Source organism: Trichechus manatus, unplaced genomic scaffold, assembly GCF_000243295.1.
Source record: "Trichechus manatus latirostris isolate Lorelei unplaced genomic scaffold, TriManLat1.0 scaffold00094, whole genome shotgun sequence".
Classification (NCBI taxonomy): domain Eukaryota; kingdom Metazoa; phylum Chordata; class Mammalia; order Sirenia; family Trichechidae; genus Trichechus; species Trichechus manatus.
Window position 1 is genome coordinate 10,463,807 of NW_004444030.1, and position 27,371 is coordinate 10,491,177.

Here is a 27,371-nt window from a genome sequence, read left to right on the forward strand (position 1 = left end):
TGCAGATTTAAAAACTAAATGAGCTCATCATATCTGGTGACTTACACCGAACATTCATGCTTGATTGCGAAGCCTGCTTTGTGAAGTTGAATTTCAACTTCATTGTTTGTTATTAATCCTCGGATGCTGGTGGTGGTGGTTTCCCCTCTCGGCTTCAACCATCAACACGCTTATTTTGTGTGATGTCCGTGAATGTTTTTCAACAGGACCCCACTAAAGAGCCTTCTCATTTAAAAAATAGTTCCATCACCTTCCAGGCCGAGTCTGAAGTTTCCAAGGAATCCAGTGGGCTGCGGCAGGCCATGGGTTGACTTTGGAGGGGGCTGAAGTTTGCATTTTTTAATTTAATAATTTGAGTTTCGTATGAATGATTCTGCGTTCCGTGTGGTACTATGCATTTTCATAACTGTCTCTTCCACTTTGGGTAAAGGCAGGGAGGGAAAAAAATAACAGCAGCAGTGTTCTGTGGGCAAAGGAAGAAAACAAGAGAATGGGGCAGAGAACAGGCTAAATTTAAAATTGTAATTGGCTGACTTCCACTGGCTTGCGGGTGTTTTAATGACTCATAATAACTTCATTTAAAACCAGCTGAGCAGAAAATAGATTGGAGAGGAGCCTCGGGCCATTATGGATTTGTTTTTTTTGACAAGCTCGGTTTTCAGCAGCCAGGAAGGCTCTCAGAGAGGGCTTGGCTGTATTCTCCCTCTCTCTCTGAGGGTTGGTGGTCTGCCAGAGAGAGATTGTATAGAAGCCACGGCTGTGTGTGTGTGTATGTGTGTGTGTGTTTAATCCCCCCCCCTTTTTTTGTAACTGATTAAAAATAGATGCCTTGAGGTATTACGTTAGCATCTGTGGATTTTTTTTTTCTTTTTTTTTGCACTTTTGATGTGGTAACTGGAACAAAAAATAAAATTGTTTTTGAAATTACTGAATTAATTAGGTAGTAAAGCAACTACAATGCATACATTTCTTTTGCCGTTTGGCTTTTTTCTAGTCTTGATCCATATTTGTGGGGCAGTTCCCTTTTTTCCCAATCTCCTCCTCCTCTCCCCCACCAGCCCCTCCTTCCTTTGAGCGGGGGGACCCTTCCTCTGAACGACAAGATTCTTTTATCATCCCGACAACAGCTAAATGATTTTTTAAAAAAATCTGTAGGATTCTAACAGTATTGGTTCTGTCCAGTTACCAGGTCAGCTCCAGGAAGCATGAGTTCTGAGAGTTGCCAGAAAGGGCTCTAACCTGTCTCTAGTTGTTTTAAATAGATCCTGCTTGTTTCTCGTGCTTGGATCCGCGCCAGGCCTGAGAGTGCTCCTTTTTCTCTTCTCTTTTCAAAGTCAGCAGACTCAGCCATAGGATGCGTCTGTCTGGGCAGGTCCAGAGGCTGGTCGTCTGATCACTCTTGGCCGTTTATCTACCCCTCACTTATGGCACCTGTCACCTTTGTGTCATAGCTATTTATTTGCTCATCCTTTCTTGCCTACTAGACTCTAGGCTTCTTGAGAATATCTGATTTATTTCTGTGTCCCTGTGCTACCTGGAACCTGGTGGCACAGTGGTTAAGAGCTCAGCTGCTAACCAGATGTTGGCGGTTCAAATCCATCAGCTGCTCCTTGGAAACCCTATGGGGCAGTTCCACTCTGTCCTGTAGGGTTGCTGTGAATCAGAATCGACTTGACAGCAATGGGTTTGGTGCAATCTAGAGTAATCACCTGCGTGGTGTTTATAACTCAGTCGTTTTTTGAATAAAGGAAGGGGTGAATGGGCGGGTGTGTAGCTAGGTGCATGGTGGGGAATTGGCCCTGAGAGCTCCCTGATTCCTTCCAGCCCCGGGAGTCAGCAGTCCGGCCTAGATGATGAGGGAGGAAACCAGGGTCCTTCTCGGTATCTTCCTCCCTTGCATCCCCGCAGCCTAGCATATAGCAGGCACTCATTAAATATTTGTCACATGAATGCATGGCTCAGGATGGATGGTAGGGACGAGGCAAGGAGGTAAAAGCACTTGTACTTACTGGACGCCTTCTGTGTTCAGGCCCTGAGCTTGGTGCTCTGCATATCTGAACTCACTTAACCGTACATTAACCTTAGAAGGCAGATACACTGATTCCATTTTGCAGATGATTACACAGAGGCTTAAAGAGCTGAAATAACTTGCCTGAGGTCCTACAGTCAGGAGGTGGCAGAGCTGGAGTCAAGCCCAGGGCTCACTGTCCCCCGCATCGTTACTTTCTAGTATTCCCTACTCGGCTGTACCCGACCCCTGGCCTAGTGTTGTTGGAGTGCCCCATGGCTGCTTTTCTGTTTGTGGAGATAACCTGTGTGTCAGAGACTGGAGTTAGGGAGGGGTGCAAAGGGCCTGTCCTCGGGGGGTCCTGGGGGTTGGGTGGGGCTGCACAGTAATTCGCTCGAGTGCCTTGCACCTGGGCCACCAGGAGCAGGTGTGTGGCTTATTAGCCTCTTCTTGCTCTGCCAGTGTGTTCAGTTGTAGCTGCCATTGTGATTGGGACGTATCATCACCTTGTAGGGCTGGGGCTCGAGTGGTTGGCAGGTGTTGCTGGGTCAGTATGAGGCTCTTCCACCCAGGGGGGAGTTTGGTTATGTCATTTCCCCTGCCCCTACTCCCCACAACCATCCCACACGGAGGAGGGGCAGGAACAGTGCCTGTGGTCCCTCCTGTATGATGACCCAGCCGGGTGTTGTTGTGGTCCTGGGGGGAGGCACTCCGTGATGCTGCATGATGCAGCTGACCAGTGCTGCACTCCAGAAAGGTGGAACCTGTGACTGATTGGTTGTGACTAGCTCCGTAGGCTTCCAGTGTTTTGGGGAGTGGTGTGTCAGGAAGATTTCGGATTACGTCCGGTGAAGCTGGACTACTTGGCATGAGACAAGTTACGTCTGTTTCTCCAATAACCTCATCTTCCCCAGGCACGCGCTGGGGATGCCGGCGCCTCCTCTGAGGACCCAAACCTCAGCCAGGTGGAACCACACGGGGAAGCCCGGGCAGCAGAGAAACCTCGAGGACTACTCTGTGTCACTGCATGTGGCTCTCTTTTGGGGGGAAGTTGCTCATGAATTAACTCATCAGTTAGTAGTTGTCAGCTGAGGGCCAATGGTGAGCAAAGCCCACAGGGCTGACACCGGTGTTTTTATTCACCGGGTGCTTGTGGTCTGGCTGAGAGGACCACATGAGAACACTGGCAGGAGAAAGTGTTGTACAAGGCTAGGTGTGCTCACAGCCTCACAAGCACGAAAGGGTGAGTTCTATCAGAGTCTGGAGGAGGGAGAGACTCCCAAGGACCCGGGTGATAAGGAAAGGCTTCCAGAAGGAAGCTTATGAGATTTTGATGGAGTCTTTCCAGTGCAAACAATTAACATGCTCGGCTGCTAACCAAAAGGTGGGAGGTTTGAGTCCACCCAGAGGTACCTTGGAAGAAGTCCTGGCAATCAACTTCTGAAAAATCAGCCACTTAAGACCCTGTGGACACAGTACTGCGGTGACACACACGGGGTCACCATGAGTCAAATCAACTGAACAGCAGCTGGTTTTGTGTCTCCTCATGGAGTGTCTGGGTGGAGCTCCGTGGTGGGAAATAGACCTACTTATTCTGGACAAGAGGAAGCAAGGACTTCTGTGAGCTAGAGCCAGCCAGGCAAGTTTATCTTCCCTCCCCTTTCTCTCCTTCTCTTTCTTCTCTGCTCACAGCAGTCTTGGAGAGGCTTAGAGCCCAGTTTCTTAAACTTGAGAACCCTCAGATCCCTGAGAAGGTTATGGCCCTCCCTGGGCTCCAGGTTGAGAACATTGTATTAAAAATTAAAAGCTGGTAGTTCAGGTGGTCTTACCATTTTGAAACGAAACAATCAGTAATGCCAAAATGAGACTTAGATTGGGGCACAGATTCAGAATATCATAAATTTCTCATACGAGACCTGAAAAATCCAAACAATACATCCTTGGTGCCCAGGGTTCCATGAAACCCGGTTTCATAACTTAGAGGGCTGTCTGTTCATGAGGTTGAGGATAGAGACTTGGCTGCCCTGGAAGGGACATGGAGGAACTTGGAGGACTATCTTAGGCTGAAGCACCCAGTGCTCCAGCCCATCTTCTTGGACCACACAGGTGAAGTCCCGGCTGTGTCTTTAGTGAGGGTTGAGGAAGCTCAAAGGCAGCAGGAGAGAAGGGTGGGTGCTTCTGCAGTTAGGGGCTCGCTTAGGCTCTCTCCAGGAGGCAACCCTTCAAAGACATCTCTTCTAGACTTCTCCTCAGTAGTTAGAGTACTCCCTCCCTGTTTCACTCAACCAGCCCAGTTTGTTTGGAATTCTTCCACTTGCCAGAGAAAAGAAAAAAAAGCGAGTTCTAAACTTTTCATTAGGTAGTTGGGATAAGAAGTCTTCTGGGGTAGTTGGATTAAACCTTCTCAGCTCTCTCACCAACTATTATAAGCTAATTGAGCACAGGGAACTCATTGGCGGCTGCATTTTGTTGGAGTAATTATGCAAGGCCACAGTCGTTTTCAGTAACAAGGTAACTCCGGGTAGGCAGAGAACTCCTTGAAACTTTTGATTTGCTGGAGTCTTCCTTGGGTGCCTTTTTAATATGAGCCCAGAGGAGACAAAGACACAGAGGAGATCTTTGGGGAAGCTCCTGTCCCTCAGAGATTTCTGTTTGAACGGCCCAGATCTCCCAGCCCCTTCTTCGGGGCTGGATGAGAACAACCTGGGACATCTCTAAACCAAACCAAACCCGCTGCTGACAAGTCAGTTCCAATTCACAGTGACCCTATAAGAACAGACCAGAACTGTCCCATAGTGTTTCCAACGGTGTAATCTTTATAGGAAGGAGCCCTGGTGGTACAGTGGTTAAGAGCTTTGGCTGCTAAACAAAAGGTCGGCAGTTCAAATCCACCCAGCTGCTCCTTGGAAACCTTACGGGGCAGTTCTGCTCTGTCCTGTAGGGTCGCGGTAAGTCAGAATTGACTCGATGTCAACGAGTTTGGTTTTGGTTTAATCTTTGTGGGAGCTGACTGCCACATCTTTCTCCTTCAGAGCAGCTGGTGGGTTCGAACTGCCAGCCTTTCAGTTAGCAGCCAAGTACTTTAAGCCACCAGGGCTCCTATGGGACATCTCTAAACCCAAGGTGTTGAGTCTCTTCTGACTCATAGCGACTGCATAGGGTTTACAAGGCTATAAATCTCTATGGAAGCAGACTGCCACATCTTTCTCCCATGGAGCCACTGCGGGTTTCAAACTGACAGCCTTTCCGTTAGCAGTTCCTATTGGGCCAGCTTTGCCTTGATTGAGATTTGGGATCTGGAGTCAGACACTCTAGAATATAGGCAGGAGAGGGGCTGGGGCAGGCTTTGGAAGCCTGAGCCCAGCTGACCAGGGAGCAGAGAGACTCACAGAGCAGTGTCTCCCTTACTGACTAATGCCCTTAGGATTGTAGAGCCTGACTGCAGGCAGTGAGGCCTGAATCATACCCTCTTTCTCTACTGGGATTGTCTGCCTTGGATGGGAGCAGTGTGGCCTGTATATATAGGACCAATAGGACACCCCCGGGGGTCTTTCTGGAGCCGTGGTAGCACAGTGGTTAAGAGCCCGGCTGCTAACTGAAACGTTGTCAGTTTGAATCCACCAGCTGCTCCTTGGAAATCCTGTGGGGCAGTTCTACTCTGTAGAGTTGCTATGAGCCGGAATTGACCTGGCGGCAATGGTTTTTTTTTTTTTTTTTTGGGAGGGGGTAGTCGTTTCTATCCCTTGTTGCTGTTGCTATTAGGGTAGCGTCCAGTCGATTTTCCACCCAGAGAGACCCCATGTGACAGAGTAGAAGTGCCCCATATGGTTTTCTAGGCTGTAATCTTTATGGAAGCAGATCGCCAGGTTTTTTCCCCAAGGAGCTTCTGGGTGGGTTTGAACTGCCAGCCTTTCGGTTAGCAGCTGAGCACTTAACCATTGTGCCACCAGAGCGCCTATCTTCTGTCCCATGGGCTCTAAGATTCTTTATGGTGAAACTGTCTTAGACATGCCAGAAGGGACAGATTATCCCATAGGCAAGGTAAGCATGGTACTTACCTTGCTTACCACATCACCTGTAGTGAACAATTTCCTATTTTTTTTACCACATCAAAGATTCTGCTTCTAGGTGTGGCTGACATCTGTCTGTCTCCCAACCCACAGCACCTCCCTACAGAATCAAAGCCTGTCTTCAAGTGTACAATCCCCGATGGGCATGAGCTTACCTGTGCTTACTTACTAATCTGTAGTGAACAGTTTCACATGAGTTTCACCACATCTTTGAAATTGTTCACTACAGATTAGTAAGTAAACGCAAGTATCTCGTGCTTCCCTTGCTTATTGGATAACCTGCCCCTGCATGCCAGCTTTCTACCCCACCCAACCCCCAAACAGACTTTAAGTTGGGAGGTAGGAGCCTGATACTGCTAACTGCAGCCCTGTGCTCAGTGGGCTGGGGACAGACCTTCCTGTGCCCTTTGGAAAGAGCCCTGGTTCTTGCCAAGCTGAACACGTCCTCTGGGTGGCCCTGCCTTGCCTCTGGCCGGCCGCCCATCAGCATTGAATCATGCCCCTCAGAGGACGGCATGTAACTGTGCTGCTCAGTATAGCCCCGGGCCCCCCAGGGTGATGGCAGTCATTGTCACCGGGGCACTCCATCTTTCTGACTCCACATAGCTTTCTTCCCTCCCCTCTCTGCCCTGCACAGCCTCAAATTCTGCTCTGGGAGCGAATGTTGAGCTGTTTTTTTTTTTAGAAAGAGAAAGTACAGGGCTCTTTAATGTTTTCCTATTCTCCATCTGCCCCTTTATTTTTCAGCAATACTTTCAGTCCTTCGCCTGGGCCTGTCTTCCTCCTCCATCTTACAATTAGAAAAGTTTGTCACAGTCAGAGGCCGACTGAATAGAGGCAGGGATGTGGTGTTTGGTTAAATTGTAAAATTAGCTGGGAAAGTTAATGAGGCATTCCGCCTCTGCCTTCTGAAGAGCAGGAAGTTTATGAAGGTGCTTCAAATACCTCACCTGAGAAGGGAAGGAAGGGGAGAGAGGAGGAGGCCGGGAAGCTGCCCGGGAATATTGAAGAGCCTTCTCCAGGTGAGTGTCCAGGCCTAGGACACATCTGTCATTTGGTTGGTTACAGCTAAGACCTGAGAATCATCCCCTCAAAACTCTTGCTTTGGGAAAGGCTCCGTCTAACCACTTTCAGTCCATAGGAGCCCCAAGGATCCTGAGGCTGCACATACCTGGCTATGGTTAGCCATTTTGACACTCAAATCCCTCATTCATTGGTTTAATCTTATTTTGTCTGTTCAAGGCTGAAGAAGCCAAGACTAAACATTTTGTCTTAGAAGGAGCCCACAGTAGAAAGAAGACCAAAATCAACAATTACAACGTCAGCTAACATTTACTGGATGGCAGTGGTGGTTCGGTGGTAGACTTCTCACCTTCCGTGTGGGAGACCAGGGTTCGGCTCCCGGCCAGTGCATCTCATGCACAACCACCATCTGTCTGTCAGTGGAGACTTGTGTGTTGCTGTGATCCTAAGCAGGTTTCAGCAGAGCTTCCAGAATAAGATGGACTAGGAAAAAAAGCTCATCTCATAGAGACCCTACAGGACAGAGTAGCACTGCGCCATAGAGTTTTGAAGGCTGAATCTTTACGGAAGCAGACTGCCACATCTTTCTCCTGCAGAGCAACTGGTGGGTTCGAATCTCAGCTTTTTGGTTAGTAGCTGAGCACTTAACCGCTACACTGCCAGGGTTTGTGAGTCAGAATCAACTAGACTGCAACAGGTTAGGAAGAAAAGCCTGGTGATCTGTTTCCAAAAATCAGCCATGAAAACCGTCTGGATCGTAATGGTCTGATCCACAGCCAATCATGGGGATGATATAGGACTGAGCAGCATTTTGTTTTGTTGTGCATGGGGTCACCATAAGTTGAGGGCCAACTCCATAGCAGCTAACGACAACATTTACTGAGGGCTTAATAGGCGCCAGATACTGTGCCAAGTATACCTTACTACATTATTTTCTTTAATCCTCCCAAGAACCCTTTGAGGTTGGTACTGTTATTGTGTCCATTTTACAGATGAAGAAACTGAGTTAACTTGCCTGATATTACCCAGCTTGTAAGAGGCAGACCTGGGCTGGCCTGCCTGACTCGGAAGCCCATGTTCGTAACCTCTCAGGCAAAGTTGCTTCCATTCCTCTTCCACGCTGCCTACTTCTGCCAGCCCTCGTTTTATGGGGCATGGATTCCATGCTTGCAAATGCTCACTCTAAAGCTTTGGAATGGGGCAGTGGTGGTTCAGTGGTAGAATTCTCACCTTCCATGTGGGATACCTAGGTTGATTCCAGGTCAGTACACCTTACACACAGTGACCACCGTCTGTGAGTGCAGGCTTGCAGGTTGCTGTGACGCTGAACAGATTTCAGCAGAGCTTCCAGACCAAGACAGGCTAGGAGGAAAGTCCTATCGTTCTCCTTCAGAAAATCAGCCAGTGAAAATGCTGGATCCCAGTGGTCTGATCCGCAGCCAGTTGTGGGGATGGCACAGGACCGGGCATCATTTTGTTCCATTGTGTGTGGGTTACCATGAGTTGGGGCCGAGTCGATGGTAGCTAACAACAGCAGCTTTGGAAATTACGGTCTCAAAGGTGCATTCAGAAGAGCTGCCAACTGTCTATTTTCTGTACACACCAAAATCTCGGGCCTTTTAATTACACCAAACATATCTTTGTGCTTTCAAGCAGCAGTCTGATGTCATTTTAGTTGTCAGATGCACTTTAATAATGCTGCACGCTTCACTTGGGAAACAGTTGCCCCACCTGGACCTTTTTCATGGCGTATGCCAGAAAAGGCGCATTGTTTTTTTGTGGGGAGACGGTTCATACTAGGAATGGGCGTTAAGCGTGACAGGCAATAGTTCTGTTTTGAAAAGTGTAGAGTCTCAAGGCTTCTGAATTTTGAGCCTGAAAATGTCAGTGCTGTAGTTGTAATGTAACACCTCAATTATGGTGCAGGGGGTAAGAAAGCAAGACTCTGAAACCTGCAAGGTTCTTTAGATCCACAGCCTGAGCCACAATTAAGGTTTCAGAAACACCAAAGGCAAGCCAATGAGTGTCATTTTTAACCAGTCTGAACATTTTACTACTTCCTAACATCAGAAGCCACCAGGCTGGAGAGCTCGCTCCTTGTCCTCAATAAAGTGATTAAGCTGAATGGGTGTTGGGGAGTATTATTAGGCTGAGAAAGGCTAAAAATAGAAATGCTCTGTTTTTTGAAAGCCACAGCAGGCCTGGAGAGACTGGCAGCCTTGAGGTGCCACCAAGGGGCCTGAGGAAGGGGGAGGGAGGGTGGCAGTACCTGGGGTTCAGATCTGAGATGGGGGTGTGTTGTGTTGTGACTGGTGAGCCAGCTGACAGGGCCTCTTTCTCAGTTGTCATCAAGTCAATCACAAAAGGACAAATAATGTATGACCTCACTTATATAAAAAGACAAGAATAAGCAAATGTATAGAGACCAAAGTTTATTAGTGGTTACCAGGGACGGGAGGGAGGGGGGAAAGGGTGGATTATTGCTTATGTGGAACACTGAGTTTCAGTTTATGGTGATGGCAAAATCACTGACGAAAGGTAGGGTCGTATAGCTGATTAATGTAATTCTATCAGTAAGTTGTACACCAGTAAAAAGTTGAATTGGCAAAGGTCATTTGATAGATAAATTTACACTAACAACAACAAAAAGGAGTAGCTGCTGACACTGCTTACGTACAACCAAACACCTCATGGGTTTTGGTTTCTTGGTTTGGTGATTTAGGGTCATGGTTTCATGGGACATCCTAGTTAATTGGCCTAATACTGTGTTTAGTGCTTTCGTTCTACCCTGGTTCAGGGTCTTAAAAGCTTGCAAGTGGCCATCCAAGGTACACTAATTGGTCTTTATTCACCTGGAGCAACAGAGAAAGAAGGAGAATCAGGAATAGGAGGAAAAAATGGAATGTGTGGCTAATTGCCTCCATGAACAGCTGCCTCCTTTTCCATGAGACCAGAAGAGCTAGATGGTGCCCAGCTACCATTACTGAATGTTTTGATCGAAGATTCCATAGAAGAATCCTAATCAAAAGGGAGAAAAGGCAAAATAGAATTTTAAATTCCCACGGAATCCAGATTTTTGGGAGCCATGGAGGGTGGATAAACCCCCAAAATTATTGCCCTGAGATAGTCTTTAAACCTTAAACCTAAAATATCCACTGACGTCTTCTTAAAACCAAACAATAGTTTAGCTAAACTAGTAAAAAATGTCTGCCTTGAGCATTGCGTTCCTCTCTTAGTAACTATCTATATGTGATCAAATTGAGAACAGCAACTCTAAAGATTAGATAGGAACCTTAGGAGGCAGTGAGTTTATGTTAATGGAGGAGGAACAATTCAGAAAAGGAGGGTGAGAATGGTTGCACAATTTGAAGAATGCAATCAATGTCATTGAACTGTACGTGTAGAAATTGTTGAATTAGTATTCTGTTCTGCTGTGTATGTTCTCAACAACAACAAAAAATAAATTCTTATGAAAAAAAGTAACAGTGGAAGCAATGGACTGGTTGCCTCTTCCTTAGTTTGAAGACCTCTCCGAGGGCTCTTGAAATGATTGTGTGTGTGTGTGTGAATGAACTTAAATGACAACTCCGGAATCTAGGATAGATACCTGGACCTAAAATTTACATGTTCAACCCCAAACTAGTTGAATTACCTGCTGTTCTGGGGGAACAGTGTCTGTTTTGGTCAGTGAGTAAAGGACAGGTTATAAGGAACACACACAGAAATGGATGGGGAAGGGAACAAGACTCTCAACCTTGATTAACAAGGATGCTCAGGGAAGGGGTCATAAAGGGACTTTTGGTTAACTGAAGGTCAACCAAGAAGACCTTATCTATTTCAGTCTTTGTAGTTTGCTGTCATTCATCCATGTGAGAGTCCATTTTTCTATTTAAAGTGAATACAATTGATTGTTTTTATGATAGAACATCTTGCTTGAGAAGGGAGTCAGTCATTGAGAAATAGGCTTTGTTAGGGTTTTATTGGGTCGCTTTTAAAGATCATTTGTACCTCTTCTTCTGTAAAGCCCTACACAATTTCATGTCTTTGAACTCATTCCTCTCCATAGCAGCTGGAGGTGGCAATGAGGGGCTGGGAATCTGATTCCCATTTTATAGATGCAGAAACTGAGGCTAAGAAAAATGGGATCCTAGATATATGGAGTCCACAGCAGATCCAAGTCTAGACCCTGCTGGCTCCCAGTCCAGGCTCTCTCTGACGGAGGTATTATATTTCTAGACCAGGAGGTAAGGGCTGCTCTTAATGGGGAAAGTACTCAGAGAAAAGGGTATGAACTGAGGATGGTGACCTTAGAGCCTGTAGGAAAGATCGCTTAACCTACAAGGTGTGAGCCAGCCTGTGGAGAATAGCCCAGGCCCCGAGCACTGCCTTTGGAGACCTTTTCCTACTTGTCTTCACGTGAACTTCTCACTCTTTAACCTTTTATATAATCAAAGGCCCTTGTGGTTAGGTGGGCTTCCCATGCTGCCACCCTGATTGAGATTCCTTTTTCTCTGGATAAGGCTTGAATTTCAGTTCTGACACTTACTAGCAATGAGATCTTAGGCAAGTTAACTAAGCTTTTTAAACCTCAGTTTTCACATCTATAAAATAGGGACAATCTTAGAGAATGAAATGGTGTATTGCATGTAATGCAACTAGTGCAGTGCTTGTCTCATAATACATATTCAATAAATGTTAGTTATTAATATGCTCATCATTATTGTCAGTATCTATGGCAGCAGCATTATTGCCCCTCATTGAAGGGCGGCCATTGCTGGACCCCCAGGGGGGTCCTGGGGAGGGAAGCAAATGAAGAGTTCCCGTGTACCTGCTGAGTTCCAGGTGTGGTGCTGGCCACCTTCACATGCATCATCTCATTTAAACATCCCAACCACCTCATGGCCCCATTTCTGAGTGGCGCCCCCCGGAGTTGTGCAACATCAAAGTTCTGCTTGTGGGGTAGGAGAAATGCAGCATCACCTTTTTAACAGGTGAGGAAGCCAAGGCTCAGAGAAGTTAAATTGCTAATACTCTCAAAGTAGCTAGTGAGTAACTGAGTTGGAATCTCAGATCCATTGACATCAAAGCCCAGATTCTTTCCACTAAACCATCTGTGATGGGAGCATAGCAAGGGGCCAGCTTGGACAATGAGGCTCCTGTACAGACTAAACCCGGCTGCCCGGCCTGGATGTCTAGCAGGGCTGTGGCCCCCTCTTCTTGGTAGACCTCCCAGAAGAAAAGAAGCTTCCATCTGCAGGGCTTGTACAGCTCATAGCCAAGAGAAGAATCAACAAGTATTTCTCTACAAAGGCCTGCCAACTAGTTTCTTGATGAGTGCAATGGTTATCGGGTTATCACACCTGTGCCCACTCTCTCTGAAATGCCTCATTCCTTCGCATTTGCTGAAATATGGTTATCTAAGGTTACTTTAGCTTAAAAAAAATAAAATGCACACACATACACACACACTCACAGAGACAGTTGAAAGTAGAATTGGAGAGGGATGAGATGCTTGGAATAGGGAGTAGGGTCTAGGAGGAGAAGGGATGAGGGAAGTATCACTATAGAGTTGCCCACAAGATCCTAAACACTGTGAGAGGACTCAGTGTACTCTTCAGTCAGTGAAGAAATGAGGGAGGAAGGATCAGAATGCTGTCAGGGCTGAGGAAGGTGCCGTCTCTTCTTTCTGAAAATGCCTCCAGTGCAGATTTAATTGGAGGAAGCAGCAGAGATGTTGGGGGACCATTGTGGTGGTGGCAGACAAGGCTTTGATCTAGACCAGGAGATGGCACTGCCCTCTGGGTGACCCTGGTTTTGCTTTTTTCCATTGGCCAGACAGAACTCCTGAGTTTTAATGGGGAGTGGGATGCGTGCGTGCGTGTGTGTGTGTGTGTGTGTGTGTGTGTGTGTGTGTGTGTGTGTGTGCAAATTTAACATGAGGGACTGTGACAGAAAACTCTGAAGAAGAAAAGAGCTGGGTAATTGAGGGTGAGAGGAGACCACAGGCTCAGGTAACAAAGTTTGGAGGCTACTAGGTGCCAGCAGAAACTCCCTTTTTTTTCATTCTGAATCTCTCACCTGAGAGGTGGGGGCCAGGGAGGAGGGTAATTGTTAGAGGAATTGAGGAGCTGTCCTGTAATATCATGGTGGAAATCCCCACTTTGATTTTCCTGGCCTTTTTCCCTAGTCCCTTGCAATGCTAAGATTGCATGCGCTCTCTCTCAAAACAAGCTATGTACACCTGAAAGCCCAGGTGTTCCTGGGAGCTCAGGGGTCAGCCTCTGGCTCAGCCTCGTTGGCTCGTTCTGACTCTGGCTAATAATTCTCCCAGTGTCTGAATGCTGTTCCATCTTGCCCGCCTGCCTTGTTGGTGTAGAGGTTAAGAGCTATGGCTGCTAACCAACAGGCTGGCAGTTCGAATCCACCAGGTGCTTCTTGGAAACTCTATGGGGCAGTTCTACTCTGCCCTGTAGGGTTGCTAAGAGTCGGACTCGACGGCAGTGGGTTTGGATTTGGTCTTTATTAGAGCTAAGTATTCCCCTTTAGAGGGTATCCCCTGGCTGCACCAGGGAACCCAAGCCCTAGCTTGGTCCCAGCCAGAACCTTCCTATCTCCAGGGGTTGTGTTTCAGCTCCCTTTTACAGCCACATTTACCTTTCTTTGCATTGTGCCTCCAGCATCCTCTTCTCACACAATACTCATGTATCTCTTCTTCTCTGTTAGAGATGTCCTAGTTTAAAACTTGTCATGTACAGATGGAGAGATGAAGTGACTCACCCAAGATCGCACACCTCAGCCAGTGACAGTTGAGACTTCTAATCCGTTTTTCTTTGTGATGCTTCAGGAATGCTTGGGTGCTCTGGCCCAACAGAACCTCTCTTGAGCCAGTTATCCACCCTGTCTCACCCAAGGGTGGCCCCTTTTCTCATCCCAAACAGCAGAATGTCATGCATATAAGAGCCCCAGAGAATGTAGTGTCTCACCTATCCAGGGCATTTACTCATTGTAGTTGGACCTTCCTCCAGGAGCTGTGGAACGGGCCATGTTAAGGGCTGGAGTTCCTGGAGGCTCTGACCAGGGACTGGCCTCCCAGAGCTCATCAACTTGATGAACTGAAATTATTCTATAATCATAGCAACTACTGCGACTTGTCCACCTGCCCTGTGCCAGGTACTTGATCTAGGTTCTTGTTTCGACTATCTAGTGAGAATAACCTCATTTAAGGAGGAAGGTGAGGCTAGAAAGTTCATGCCGGGACTATACTGCTAACAAGTGGAAGAATTCAAAAGCTGTGCCTGGCCAGCAGCCCCTGTCTGACATCAGTACACAGGGCCCGACCATTAGCCTTGGGGAGAGCGCTGAGTTGGCACAGTGCATCTGGAAAGAAGTCTAGTGGGGCTGACATTCCTATAGTAAGAGAGGTGTTTGTATTACTGCACTGATTACCAAACCAAGAAACCCGTTGCTGTTGAATCAATTATGACTCCTAGCAACCCTAAAGGACAGAGTAGAATTGCCTCATAGCGTTTCACCAAGGCTATAATCTTTTTGGTAGCATACTGCCACATCTTCCTCCCATGGGATGGCCGGTGGGTTCGAACTGTTGATCTTTTGGTTAGCAGCCAGGCACTTAACCACTGTACCACCAAGGCTCCTTCACTGATTACCTCCATACCTTAATTACCCAGTCATGGAAGTTGGGAGGGCAATAAAGGGGTTAGAGGCAGTGGTGAGGTGAACCCCAGATCAGTACTCTTAAACTTCATGTTGTTTTAACTACAACAAATTTACCATCCTAATTGCATTTTATTTAAAATAATTCACATTAAATAGGTTTGTACTGTTTGGTTCTTATGGGTAGGCAGTGGGAGGATGATAATGCCATTAAAAATTGGCCCTGAGTGATGGGAGGTGACTAGAGAGGTGCCATTGCTTTGATCCTCTCCCAGGGCAGAGCGACTGGGCCCTGTCTTTACTTCTATACTGTTGGTTCGTAGTGAGGTGTCTTAGGGGTATACGGTGATTAGTATCATCTGCCTTTCCTTACCCTCCACTCCTCAGAGAAACTCTGTCTAAAGACTTGTCCAGAGTGGACATCTTTCTTTTCTTTTTCTCTTTGTGTTCTGGCTGGAGTGATAATATTCTAAAATGTTGTGGTATGTTTGTTGCATACATTTGATGTTTGTGTGGGTCTCACACGTTGATACTGTTTTTTTGTTATTGCTGTACTGAGTTGGCTTTGACTCATGGCGACCTTATGGACAACAGAACAAAACATTGCCTAGTCCTCTGCCATCTTCATGATTGTTGGAATGAGTCTATCGCTGCAGGTATTGTGTCAGTCGATTTCACTGAGGGTTTCCCTCATTTTCGCTGACCGTTCCTTTACCAAAAATGATGTCCTTTTCTAGTGATTAAGATTTCCTGATGACGTTCAGAAGTAAGCAAATGGAAGTCTTGCCATCCTCACCTCTAATGAGCATTCTGATTGTATTTCGTCTAAAACTGATTTGTTCATAATGGTAATGATGATGGCATTGATGTTAATGACAGCTAGCATTCACTGAGCAGTTACTGTATGCCAAACATGGTGTGAAGGGCTTTCCGTATATTATTCAATCATCACTCAACCCTATGAAGTAGACACTATGAGCCCAATTTTACAGGTGAAGAAAACAGACCCAGAAAAGGCAATTAAGTTGCTCAGAATGGTAGCTAGAAATGGTAGGGCTAGGATTTTAACCCAGGTTTGTTTGATTCCAGAGAGCGTCTTCTTAAGTGCTCTACTGTGCAGCTTATATTCAGTGTGTGTGTTTGTACTGGCCATGGGATGTATTTCCAAGCTGGTTGGATTACCTGCTGATGCTAAAAGTAATAACAAAGGAGCTTTCCAAGCCTCTGTGTGCGGAGAATTGAGTGGCATGGGTAAGAGACAAGTGGAGCCTCTGTTTTCTCTGTGGAGGTGAGAGTGGGACTGTAGGATCCCAGTAAAAACCGATGCCATCAGGGTATCATGGAGCTCTTGGTAGTATGAAATTTATTGGGTAGATAATAAATGTTCACTCAGGCATAGAGATGCCTCAGCACTTCCTCTTGACCTATTCCAAGGTCTCCTCTTCTACATAGTTGACATTTAGCCAAACATGAGATGTCCAGCCTTTTACTAGACCATTGGTGGGAAACTGACCTACAGAGATATGAAAACCTGTTGACCCTCAACCCCTGGAAATTCCCATGTCTCTGTGGCCCGGCTGGGAGCCTTTCCTGGTGGCTTTCTCTATCCTCCTTTGATCTGGGGCGCTGCATCATTAGTCCATTCACCCTCCCATTTTGTAGTGAAGCCAGGCTCTGAGGACCTTTCTCCCACTGTGTTGTCAAGTAAAACTACCCTTGAACCATATCCTGAGCCGGTCAATCGATAGGGCCGATAGGGCCAGTTGTTTTCCAGTCGCTCTGCATCTGCCCACCTGCTTTCCCTTTTTCCTTTTCCTTGAACCTGTGTACCCTACAGAAAGCTGGGTCTGTATCAGTTTTTGTTGTGTTGATAAAGGAAGGTGAGAGAGTGAGCTAGGGAGGGAGCACACCTTCAAGCTCCTCTCAGGGAGTGCACATCTCCTTGAGTGAAAGAACACGCAGTGCTGGCCTTTGGAATTGGCAGCCGATGTACTGTTCTCCGTCTGATAAGAGGTACTGTAAATAAAACTGTACACTGTGGCCCGTTGTAAAATGCCCTGTGTCTGTACTCATTGTTCTGACAGCCTGTGCTTTTTTTGGGTCTGCTGTTTTGGTACACTCTGTACTTCCTTATGTAAGCAGGCATGCATATCTCATCAGAACATTCAAGATGTTTATTTTAAAATCTCAAGGAATTAAAAAAAAAAGACACACCACTCAACATTAGATGCTGGCAAATGTTAGGCCCCACCCCCACCCCCCGCCCCAGTGGTTCCTTTTTTTTCTTCTTTTTCTTAGCATGGGGATGAGAGTGATGTTGGAGAGGGAGGGATTTTGATTTTTTTTCTCTTCTCTTCTCTCATTGGTTTCTGTCTTATTTACTTCAGAGAGATACCGCCCCACACCTGATGGCATTCAGCTTCTTCTACTCCCCTTCCTAGAGGCTCAGGATCCCCCCAACCCCATTTCTGGTCAGGAAGGCAAGTAGGGAGGGAGGCTCTGTCCTTCCACAAAGGGGAGAGGCCAGAGGTACTGATGGAGGTGGGGAGGCTGCTGTGGGGAGCCTGCAACAGCTTCTACTGGATATCGGCCCTGTTGTTGTCAGAATTGTGGGCATTTAAAGCTTTATGTTTTTCAAAGCTCTTTCCTGGCCAGTCCCTCCTTTGATTCCTCCAAGTCTGGATAATTCTTAGCAGGAAGTGAGAGCTGCTTCCACACAAGCAGGCCTTAGACCAGCTCCAGCCTCATTTTGGGCAATGATTTCTGTGTCCTTTCTTTTCACCAAACCTGAACCTGCTTTGATTAGTCCTCCTTCTTCTGGCCCCTGTCTGACCTTCTGGAGGCTTCAGTAAGTTAGGGAGAAAGGGGAGAGGTAAGGGTCTGGAGAATTCAAAATGGCAGACAGCTCACTGCTCCAACGGTGTAGCGCTCAAAACATCCTGGAGCCTCCATCTGCAGGAGCCTTGGGAGACTGAGAGGGCAAGGAAATCTGTCTGACTGGTCAACTGTCTGTCTCTTTGACCATCCAACTGTCTGTCTATCTCTTATCAAGTGGGTTCAGTGAATCTCAGATGAGCTCAGTGCCTGGGGTCGGGGTGGGGAGCCACTCCACAGGCCCACTCAACCTCCTGAAGTCTCCTTGGGGAGAGGAGGTTCACCAGTGCCCTGGAGGGGTTGTGTATCTCTGCCGAGGTGAGCCCTGTGAGTAGCGAGCAGATGGGCTGATGAAACGGATGCGTTGTTCCAGAGAAAACAGACAGCCCCTCTCCCTAATCTTTCCTTTCTTCGTCCCTGAACTGCCTCAGTTCCAGCCAGAGACCATGTCCTTGAGTTTTTAAAAAAGGGGCAATAGAGAACCAAGAATGTGTAGAACAAGGATTCTGCCACCCACTAGGAGGCAACCTGGCAGTGCCCACAGTGGCCACTGCCCCCTTCCCAGGCCAGTTGTGCTCTGCAGAAGCTGCCTAAGGGCTGATTTGTTTTAATAAGTGTTTATTGAGCACAAACTGCATGCTGGGCACAGCACAGGGCATGGGGGTACAGTAGAGAACAAGACTGATGTGAACCCTGCTCTCATGGAGCTTACAGTCTGCTGAGCAAGGCAGATAAGAGCGCCTGCTGAGCAAGGCAGATAAGAGCTCCGCACACAGGGCACAAGAATGGGGCTGCGGGGGCGGGTGCAGGAAAACTTAAGAGCCAAGTTCATGAGTGGCTCGTGATATTGACATACTGGTCCTATGACAGATTTTTCCACTCCCTTCAGTAAGACCATCACTCGCCTTTAAATTAGAGGGACAAGGTGTGTGTCTGTATATAGTGAAATATGTCTTTACACGTGTGAGCGTCACTTTACGCAAGATAAATGGCTCCCAAGTAACTGTACATTGAATTTCAGTGAAATTAATCATACTTTGATTACATAACAGGAGTTCTTGCTTTAAAGACATATGACCTGGACCTGGCTGATGGTGATCACAGCTGCTACTTACTGGCTCTGTTACCCACCCCCAGACACAGGGCCAAGCACATTATCCACCCTGTCACACCCTGCTGTTCCCATTTTACAGAGGAGGCAGCAAGTTCAGTGAAATTAGGTGGTTTGCTGAGGGTCACAGCTGGTGACAGCTCTGCTTCGATTTGAACTCTTTTGTGTCTGACCCGAATCCTGAGCCCTTGACCAAACTCTGCTGCCTCGCCGGGTATCAGTACCATCAATGATCTTTGATATCCGCAGAGTGCTTTGTGATCAGCGAAGACTTTTGCATTCATTAATATTCATTATCGCCTTCAATCCTCACAGCAGCCTCCAATGAGGCAGACATATACGCTGATGCCTATTTTACAGATTGGGAAACAGGCCCAGCTAGGTGGGATGACTTACGTGATGTCCACAGTAGTGGGTGGCCAAGACAAACCTGGGATCAGTTTTTTGACTGTCGTTCCTGCTGTTCTTCCCCTAGTTTGACCCTGGTCTGTAATGGCTGAGAAGTAATAGCGGGGGTCTAGCTGTCTTTATCTTCCTGCTGCCCTCCCTTTCAGCTATTGTATTCCTCTCTTGCAACCTATCTCCTTACCTGACCTCATCTCTCACTCTTCCCCTTACTGACTCCATTCCAACCAGCTGGTCTTCTTGCTCCTCTTGTACCTGGAATGGTCTTTCTCAGATAGCAGTGTTGCTTCTTACTCCCTCAACTTCTTCAGTCCTCCACTCGATGTCACCCCCTCAGAGAGGTCTTCCCTGACTACCTTATATAAAATTAGCAGCCCCTGATTTCCTAAGGAGTCCTTGGGTGGTACAAATGATTAAGCACTCGATTACTAACTGAAAGGTTGGCAGTTTGAACCCACCCAGAGACACCTTGGAAGAAAGGCCTGGCAGTCTGCTTCCAAAAGGTCACAACCTTGAAAACCCTATGACGTCCAGCGGTACTCTGCAGCACATGGGGTTGACGTGAGTTGGAATTGACTCGATAGCAACTGTTTTTTTCTTTTTCTTTTTGCATTCCTTATCCTTTATTTATTTTTCATTTTATCACTTATCACTGCCTGGCCTATTTTATATTTACTTGATTTTTTAAAATCTGTCTTCCTCACTAGAATGTATGCTCCATGAGGGTAGGACTTTTGTCTCTTTTGTTCACTTGCTGTAATCCATCTCCTGGCATACATGTAATGGGCATTCAGAGGACATCTGTGTGTAGGAAGAAAATGGGAAGCACGACCATCCCTGAGCCCAGCACATTTCTTTGGGGGGTGGATGCTGCTGCTATGTCCATATGCACCTGCCCTGTTCAGCTGGCATGGCCCCTCACGTCCCTCACCCCACCACTGATGCTCTGTAAATGTACTAGTGACTGAGTGATGTCACCATAATGCATTTTGGGAGTAGCCGTGTAGTTTATGCACACTTGAGTTGCTTTGAATGCAAACCTGACATCATACTGAAGGCAGCAGCGAACAACATATGCACAGTAAACAGGCAGAGACCGTCTTATTGATTAACAGATGAGACCTCTACTATCGATCAAAGCTGGGCGAGAAAATTTATCACTTTTAATTTCAGGCCTGCCAAATATTTCTGTCTCTGAGCCAGCCATTACAGAGACAATTTAAAGGCACAAGCCTCCTCCAGAGGGAAGATTTTGTTCATCTCTCTCGTCTTCATGGAACTACCTGTCTTTGCGGTTCGGCTCACCCTGAAGAGTTGGCGGGGGGAGGGGGAGGGGAAGGAGTCTGAGTCTGTCTGGGTGAGAGTGGGGGGTATATTGGAGCTCCATGAAGGGGGCCAGTGGTGGGAGCCAGTGTCTATGCATAATGAGGGTTCTGACCCAGTCACTCAGGAGAGGGGACTTTCATGTCCTCGGCTCAGTTTCGTGACTTCAGCAGTGTGGGGGTAGTACAGGGATGGCTTTGAAGGCAACCAGTTGTGGTCAGGCTTGAACCAAGCCAGCACCCTTTGCTAGATCTTTTGTGCTGATGTGTTTTTATCTTCTTCTGAACGTGTCTGATGATACACATCCTGCCCCTTACTTCCTACCTGCCCCCTTCCTTTCTCTCTGCCTCTCCATCATTAAAGCAAGAAGCTACTCCAGCCCGCACTGGTGGCTGTTTTCTAAGAACCCTCTGCCCCACATCCCTTTGAAGCTGGCAGTACTATCAGGCCTTGCACTTGATTGCAGCGCTGGGGCTCATTGGTCGGCCCACAGGGTGCCCCTCTTCCCCGTCAAGCGCCCTCCCTCCATCTTCTACGTTAGGGAGCTGTGAGAACTGATATAATCAAAGAGAGAAATACAGTTAAAATCAGATCCCTCACAGTTCTGCAGAACAGCATTGATGGCTAATGACTGGGGGCTGGGGGCAGGAATGGGTTCTAATTGTGAGGGAGCTCTGGCTTCTTCCAGCCCCCGTTTTACCGCTCTAGCCAGCTCTGCTCTTTGTGGTATTGCGGGTGTTTCCGGTGTAAGTTGATGAAAATGGTCCTGGCTGCCCCCTCTGTGAACACATGTTGTGACTGCTTTGTCACCACCCATTAATGGAAGGTTTTCTTGGTCCTTTCGTAGAAATTCAGCAAGCCACATACCAGGTGCTTGGCTCAAGGGTGCCCTGCAGCTTGAAGAGATGCCAAGAGGTCATCATGGTCCCCTCCCTGCTTCCAGACTGAACTCAACTCAATCTACCTGAAACCAAATGACAATATTTATTTTTAAAGCTCTTCAGGAGAAGAGATTTCATTTCTTCCCTGGGACACTTTCTCACTCATTTGTTCAGTCATTCTACAAATACTTACCGTGCACCTACTAGAGAGCATATCCTCCTTGCCGTTGCAAATGTTGGAGCCAGTGAGCCAGACAAGGTCCATGCCCTCAGGGGACCTCACACTAGCTCCTAGAGCTAGTCCAGGGTCCTAAGACTTCACTGGGCAACAACTGTTTATTGATGTTTAAGTCTGTTCTGGTACAGCTTGTCTTTTGAGTTCTATTCCATGAGTAGGTGCTAATACTCAACGCAGAATTTTTAAACTTTTTAAAAAGCAGTGGAACCGTTTTTTCTAATCAAATTTTGTACAAATCTCTGATGCATAAAATGGGTAAATTGAATTTTCTTTTCTTCAATTGGAGGAGGGGAACCCAGACTCCCGCCTTCTTACCCACAGAACATCTTTGCAGATGGAACCCTAGGGAGGCTGAAGGGTACAGTGATTAAAGAGCAGAGGTTCTGAAGTCAGGCTGTCTGAGCTTGAGTCCATCTCCATTATTACCTGCTCTGTGACTTTGGGCAAGATGCTTAACCTCTCTGAGCTTTAGTTTTCTCTTCTTCTAAATGGGGACAATAATAGTATGTACTTTAAAAGGTTGTTGTTAGGATTAAATGAGATTAATATACAACAAACACTTAGTGTAGTGCCCACTATACAGTAAAGCTTAAGGAATTCTGGGGTGGTTGAAAAACAGTGCTAGGGGTTACAAATATGTGGAAGAAGTAGTTCTGGCTCTTACGAAGCTCTAAGGCAAAACCAAAACACTGACACACTTAGAGAAGTGCTATGTCATGTTGGAAGAACCAAGTACAGTAGCAAATTGGAAAGGGCAGAGCAGTGAGGAGCTGGAGTACTTGATGTAGGCATACCCTGGGTCTTGAAAATGGAATGGGATTAGGATAGACAGAGGAATGGGAGCTGGGCATTGTTCAAGCACAGAGACTTGGAGACAGTCGAGCAGGGCCTGGAGAGGGCTGGTGAGTACTCCTACCTGTGGGATTGGATGGCTAAGTGGGTCAGCCTATGGAAGACCTTGAAGCCAAGTAGAAGAATTCAGGATTGATATAAATAGTGAGCCATTGGATTGTCTTGAGTAAGGAAGTTTGAGGAAACAAGAGGCCTTCACTGAACCTACCTCTGATGAAATGATCAGAGGGCGCTGGTGGGTGGAAACCATCCTTGAATCTTAGAGTGTTGCAGGCATGGCATAACGAGGGCCTGGGTCATGGCAGTGATTATCAAAATGCACAAGAAGACATACATCTGGAAGACATCTTGAAGAATAAGTGTGAAGGCTTGCGGCAGGTGACTCCTGGATGAGATAACACCTGAGAACCTTGAACATTTTTAGCAAGTGGTCAAAAGTCCTGTTTCATCTTTGACATGATGACGTTGTTGCTTTGAGCCTTGTAAATAGTGGTGCTATAAAGCTTATTAAATTGAATTGTACTGAGTTTACTGTCTTTATTCCACAACTAGGTACAGTAATAGTTTCCCACTATGTGGCAGGCTGGGGGGAAGCAGCTGTACACAAGATGAAAGGTCCCTCCCTCAGGGAGCTGACAGTCTGGTAGGAGATAGAGACAGGTCCCCAGGCCTTTTTAATGGACCGTGTGGCGAGGGCTTTGATCTGGGACACACAGGGTGCTATGGGTACACAAAGAAGGATTACCTAACCCAGACACAGGGGCAGGGCAGTCTTCTTGGAGGAAGAGGAATCAAAGTTGATGCCTAAGTGATCAATCGGAGCTGCTGCACTATGGGAATGAAGCATTGAAGGTTCAGCGGTAGAATTCTCGCCTTCCATGCAGGAGACCTGGTTTCATTTCCCAGCCAGTGCACCTCATGAGCAGCCACCACCCATCTGTCAGTGGAGACTTGTGTGTTGCTATGATGCTGAACAGGTTTCGGTGGAGCTTCCAGGCTAAGATGGACTAGGAAGAAAGTCCTGGTGATCTACTCCTGAGAAATCAGCCAGTGGAAACTCTATGACTCACAGTGGTCTGAGCCACAACCAGTCACGGGGATGGCACAGTGCCAGGCAGCATGTGTTCCACTGTGCGTGGGGACACTGTGAGTCAGGGCCGACTCGATGGCAACTAACAACAATACCATTGTGGGAGCCAAGGAAGAGAGGAAAGTATTTGAGAGGCAGAGGATTATGTGTACAGAGGCCTAGCAATGAGGAAGCCCAGGGCTCCTCTGGGGAACCAGAGTAATTCAGCATGGCTGACGATTAGGGAGCCAGAGTGAGGAGTGAGAAATGGAGCAGGAAAGATGAGCAGAGGCACATCAAGAAGTGCTTTGTAAGCCGTGGTGAGGAGTTTGGCCTTTATCCTAAAGGCCTGGGGAATCATTGAGGGATTTTAAATGGTCAGATGGAAGAGGTGGTTGGGGTAGACAGTGAGTTTAGTTTCGGACATACGGAGTTAGAGGTCCCTGTGGACATCCAAGTAGCAGAGTCCCTGGGTGGTGCAAATGGTTAAGCAATTGGCTGCCAACTGAAAGATTGGTGGTTTGAATCCATTCAGAGACACCTCGGAAGAAAAGCCTGGTGATCTACTTCTGAAAGGCCACGGCCATTGAAAACCCTATGAAGCACAGTTGTATTCTGAAATACATGAGGTCGCCATGAGTTGGAGTCAACCCAACAGCAACTTTTGTGTGTGTGTGTGTGGACATCCAAGCAGAGGTATCCTTATGTCAGCATTTCCTACTTTCCCATAAAATAAAATTTAGGCAATGGGGCACATTTCCCCTAATTTGTGTCATTTACTCCTTTTCATCCCCCACCTAGAGCTCAAAAAAAACAAACAAAAAAACAAACCCATGGATTCCAACTCATAGCGATCCTATAGGACAGAGTAGAACTGCCCCCATAGGGTTTCCAAGGCTGTAAATCTTTACGGAAGTAGACTGCCACGTCTCTCTCCTGTGGAGTGGCTGGCGGGTTCAAACCGCCGACCTTTTGGTTAGCAGCTGAGCACTTAACCACTGCACCACCAGGGCTCCTCTTACCTGAAGCTAGCCCCTCAGAATCCCCCTTCTTGTGGCATCTCATTCAGACCCCACTTCTGTTTATCTTGGTAGTCCTGATTGTGTTCCTTCTTCTCTCTGGGCGACGGGCGTTTGGAGCTCGGTTGGGTGGTTGATCATGTATTGGAGGAAGGACTGAGGTGGCTGCTGGGCCATGGGTTATCCTGACTCGGGATCTTCACAGGTGTCCAGCCCCCTTCCCCAATGCCTACCTGTCTGATCTTGGCCCCAGAACTCCCCCTCCCAATGGAATATCGCTCTTGTAAGAACTGCCTCCCTTTCTTTCAGCGGGTGCCAAAGCCTTTGTCTGTGACCAATGCGGTGCCCAGTTTTCAAAGGAGGATGCACTGGAGACACACAGGCAGACCCATACCGGTGAGTTGACTTCGATTCCCATTCTCCAGGTTTTCCACAGTGTGACAGTGGATGGATAGGAAGTATCTTGATGTTGCCCTCTTTTAGCCAAGATAACATCCAGTAATCTCCTGGGGGAGGTATAAGTGAAAGAGGCTCTGCCATGTTCAGCTCCTTTTGCCTGTGGGGCTGGCTAGGCAGGAAGAGCGTGACCATTGCCTCATAAGAACAACTGTCCTGGATTTAGGCCAAGGTCTCTGTCTCTAAGAGGCTAATGAGATTCCGTCTTCACAAAGCCTTCTGGTATGCACTTACTAAGACCTTAGGAAGCCCGTGATGTTACTAAGCACCCCCTCCCTTGATGAATGGCCAGGAAACCTCTCCCACCCTGACTAACCTCTGAAACCCTCATGTGGCCACAATGGGCTGATCCTTCTCTGAGAGAGTTTAGTCATTGTCTAAAAGAAATCCATCTGTACACAAGGATGCATTTGAGCAGTATTAACTAACAATGACATAGCTTTATTTGATTCCAAAGTATTGATTGCACAGCTTCAGTGGGGCCCTCTCATCATCATAATCAGAGTCATCATCAGCAGCAGCAGCATCACGGACGGTCACATCACTGGGCGCGTACCACATGCCAGGCGCTGTTCTCAGTGCTTTCCCTGATCTCATTTAAATCTTCCAGTAACCCTGCAAAGCACGAGGCTACCCCATGTTATGGATGAAAAAACTGAGACTCAAAGAGAGGAAAGTGACTTACTTGCCCAAGTAAATCACAGAGGCAGAGGTTGTAGAGCCTTGTAGTTAGGAGCTTAGATATCCTGGGTTTAATCCTGGCTCTGCCACTTACTATTTACTATTTAAACTCTCTGATTTTGGGTTTCCTCACCTGATAATAAGTGGAGTAGTAATAGTACCTACCTCATAGGGGTACTAATGGGGATTAATTAGATATTTTATTTGAAGTGCTTTGCAGAATGTTTGTCTCACAGCACACAATAAATAAGAGTGGATTTATTTAATTTAATAAATGTTTATTGAGTGCCTGCAATGTGCCAGGCACCATTTGAGCACTTAAGATGTAATAACATCTGAGATGTGAGGCATTGGTAGTTCAGTGGTAGAATTCTCACCTTCCGTGTAAGAGACCCAGGTTTGATTCCTGGCCAGTGCGCCTCGTGTACAGTGACCACACATCTGTAAGTGGAGGCTTGCATGTTACTGTGATGCTGAACAGATTTCAGCGGAGCTTCCAGACTAAGACAGACTAGGCAAGAAGGGCCTCGTGATCTACTTTCGAAAATCAGCCAGTGAAGACCCTATGGACCACAATGGTTTGATCTGCAACCAATCATGAGGATGGAGCAGGACCAGGCAGCATTTTGTTCCATTGTGCGCGGGGTTGCCAGGAGTCAGAGGCCAACTTGACAGTAGCTGACGACAACAACAACAATGTACAAGACAGACCACATTCCAAGCCCCATGGAACATAGACTCTTAATAGGAGACAGAATAGGCAAATAAGTGTATAATATAGTGTCAGGTTATAATAGAAGCTATTAAGAAAAAAATAAAACAGGATAAGGGTTAGAGAATGATAGGGAGAAAAGTGATCTCTTGGATAAGATGGTCAGGGAAGACCTCTCTGGGAAGGTGGTATCTGAGCAGTGACCTACAGGGAGGGAGGGAGCCACTCCAAGATATCCTGGAAGAGTGCTGAGGCAGAGGGAATAAGCACTTGCACAGCCCTGAGACTGAATTGAGCTTGATGAGTTCAGGAACCTCATGGAGAACATTGTGGCCAAAGAGCAGGGAGTGATGTGCAGAGAGTGGTGGGAGATGAGGTCAGAAATCAGGTGGGGTTGTCACCCAGAGTAACAGATTTGGATTTTATTCTGCATGTGCTAAAAGTCCGCTGGAGGGGGAGAAAATATTTGCAAATCATACATTTGATAAGGGACTTATAGCTAGAATATATAAAGAACTCTTACAATCCAATAATAAAAAGCAACTGACCCAGTTAAAAACTGGGCAAAGAATCTGAATAGACATTTCTTCAAACATATATAAATGGCCAGTGAGTATACGAAAAGATGCTGTCTTAGTTATCTAGTGCTGCTGTAACAGAAATACCACAAGTGGATGGCTTTAACAAAAGTTTATTCTCTCACAGTCTAGTAGACTAGAAGTCTGAATTCAGGGTGCCAACTCCAGGGAATGGCTTTCTCTCTCTTGTTGGCTCTGGAGGAAGGCCCTTGTCATCAATCTTCCCCTGGTCTAGGAGCTTCTCAGCACAGGAACCTCGGGTCCAAAGGAGACGCTGTGCTCCTGGCATTGCTTTCTTGGTGGTATGAGGTCCCCCTGTCTCTCTGCTTGCTTCTCTCTTTTATATCTCAAAAGACATTGACCCAAGATACAATCTAATCTTGTAGATTGAGTCTTG

General features: G+C 46.9%; 1 protein-coding gene across 1 annotated transcript in view; it reads left to right on the top strand.

Annotated features, from left to right (window-relative positions):
- ZBTB16 (zinc finger and BTB domain containing 16) overlaps positions 1 to 27,371 on the top strand; it is a 209,109-nt gene that overhangs the window by 117,552 nt on the left and 64,186 nt on the right. Inside the window, exon 4 of the mRNA XM_004382519.2 lies at positions 24,857 to 24,943. Within this exon, the coding sequence (XP_004382576.1) occupies positions 24,857 to 24,943 (87 nt within the window). The remainder of the gene's footprint in view (positions 1 to 24,856; positions 24,944 to 27,371) is intronic.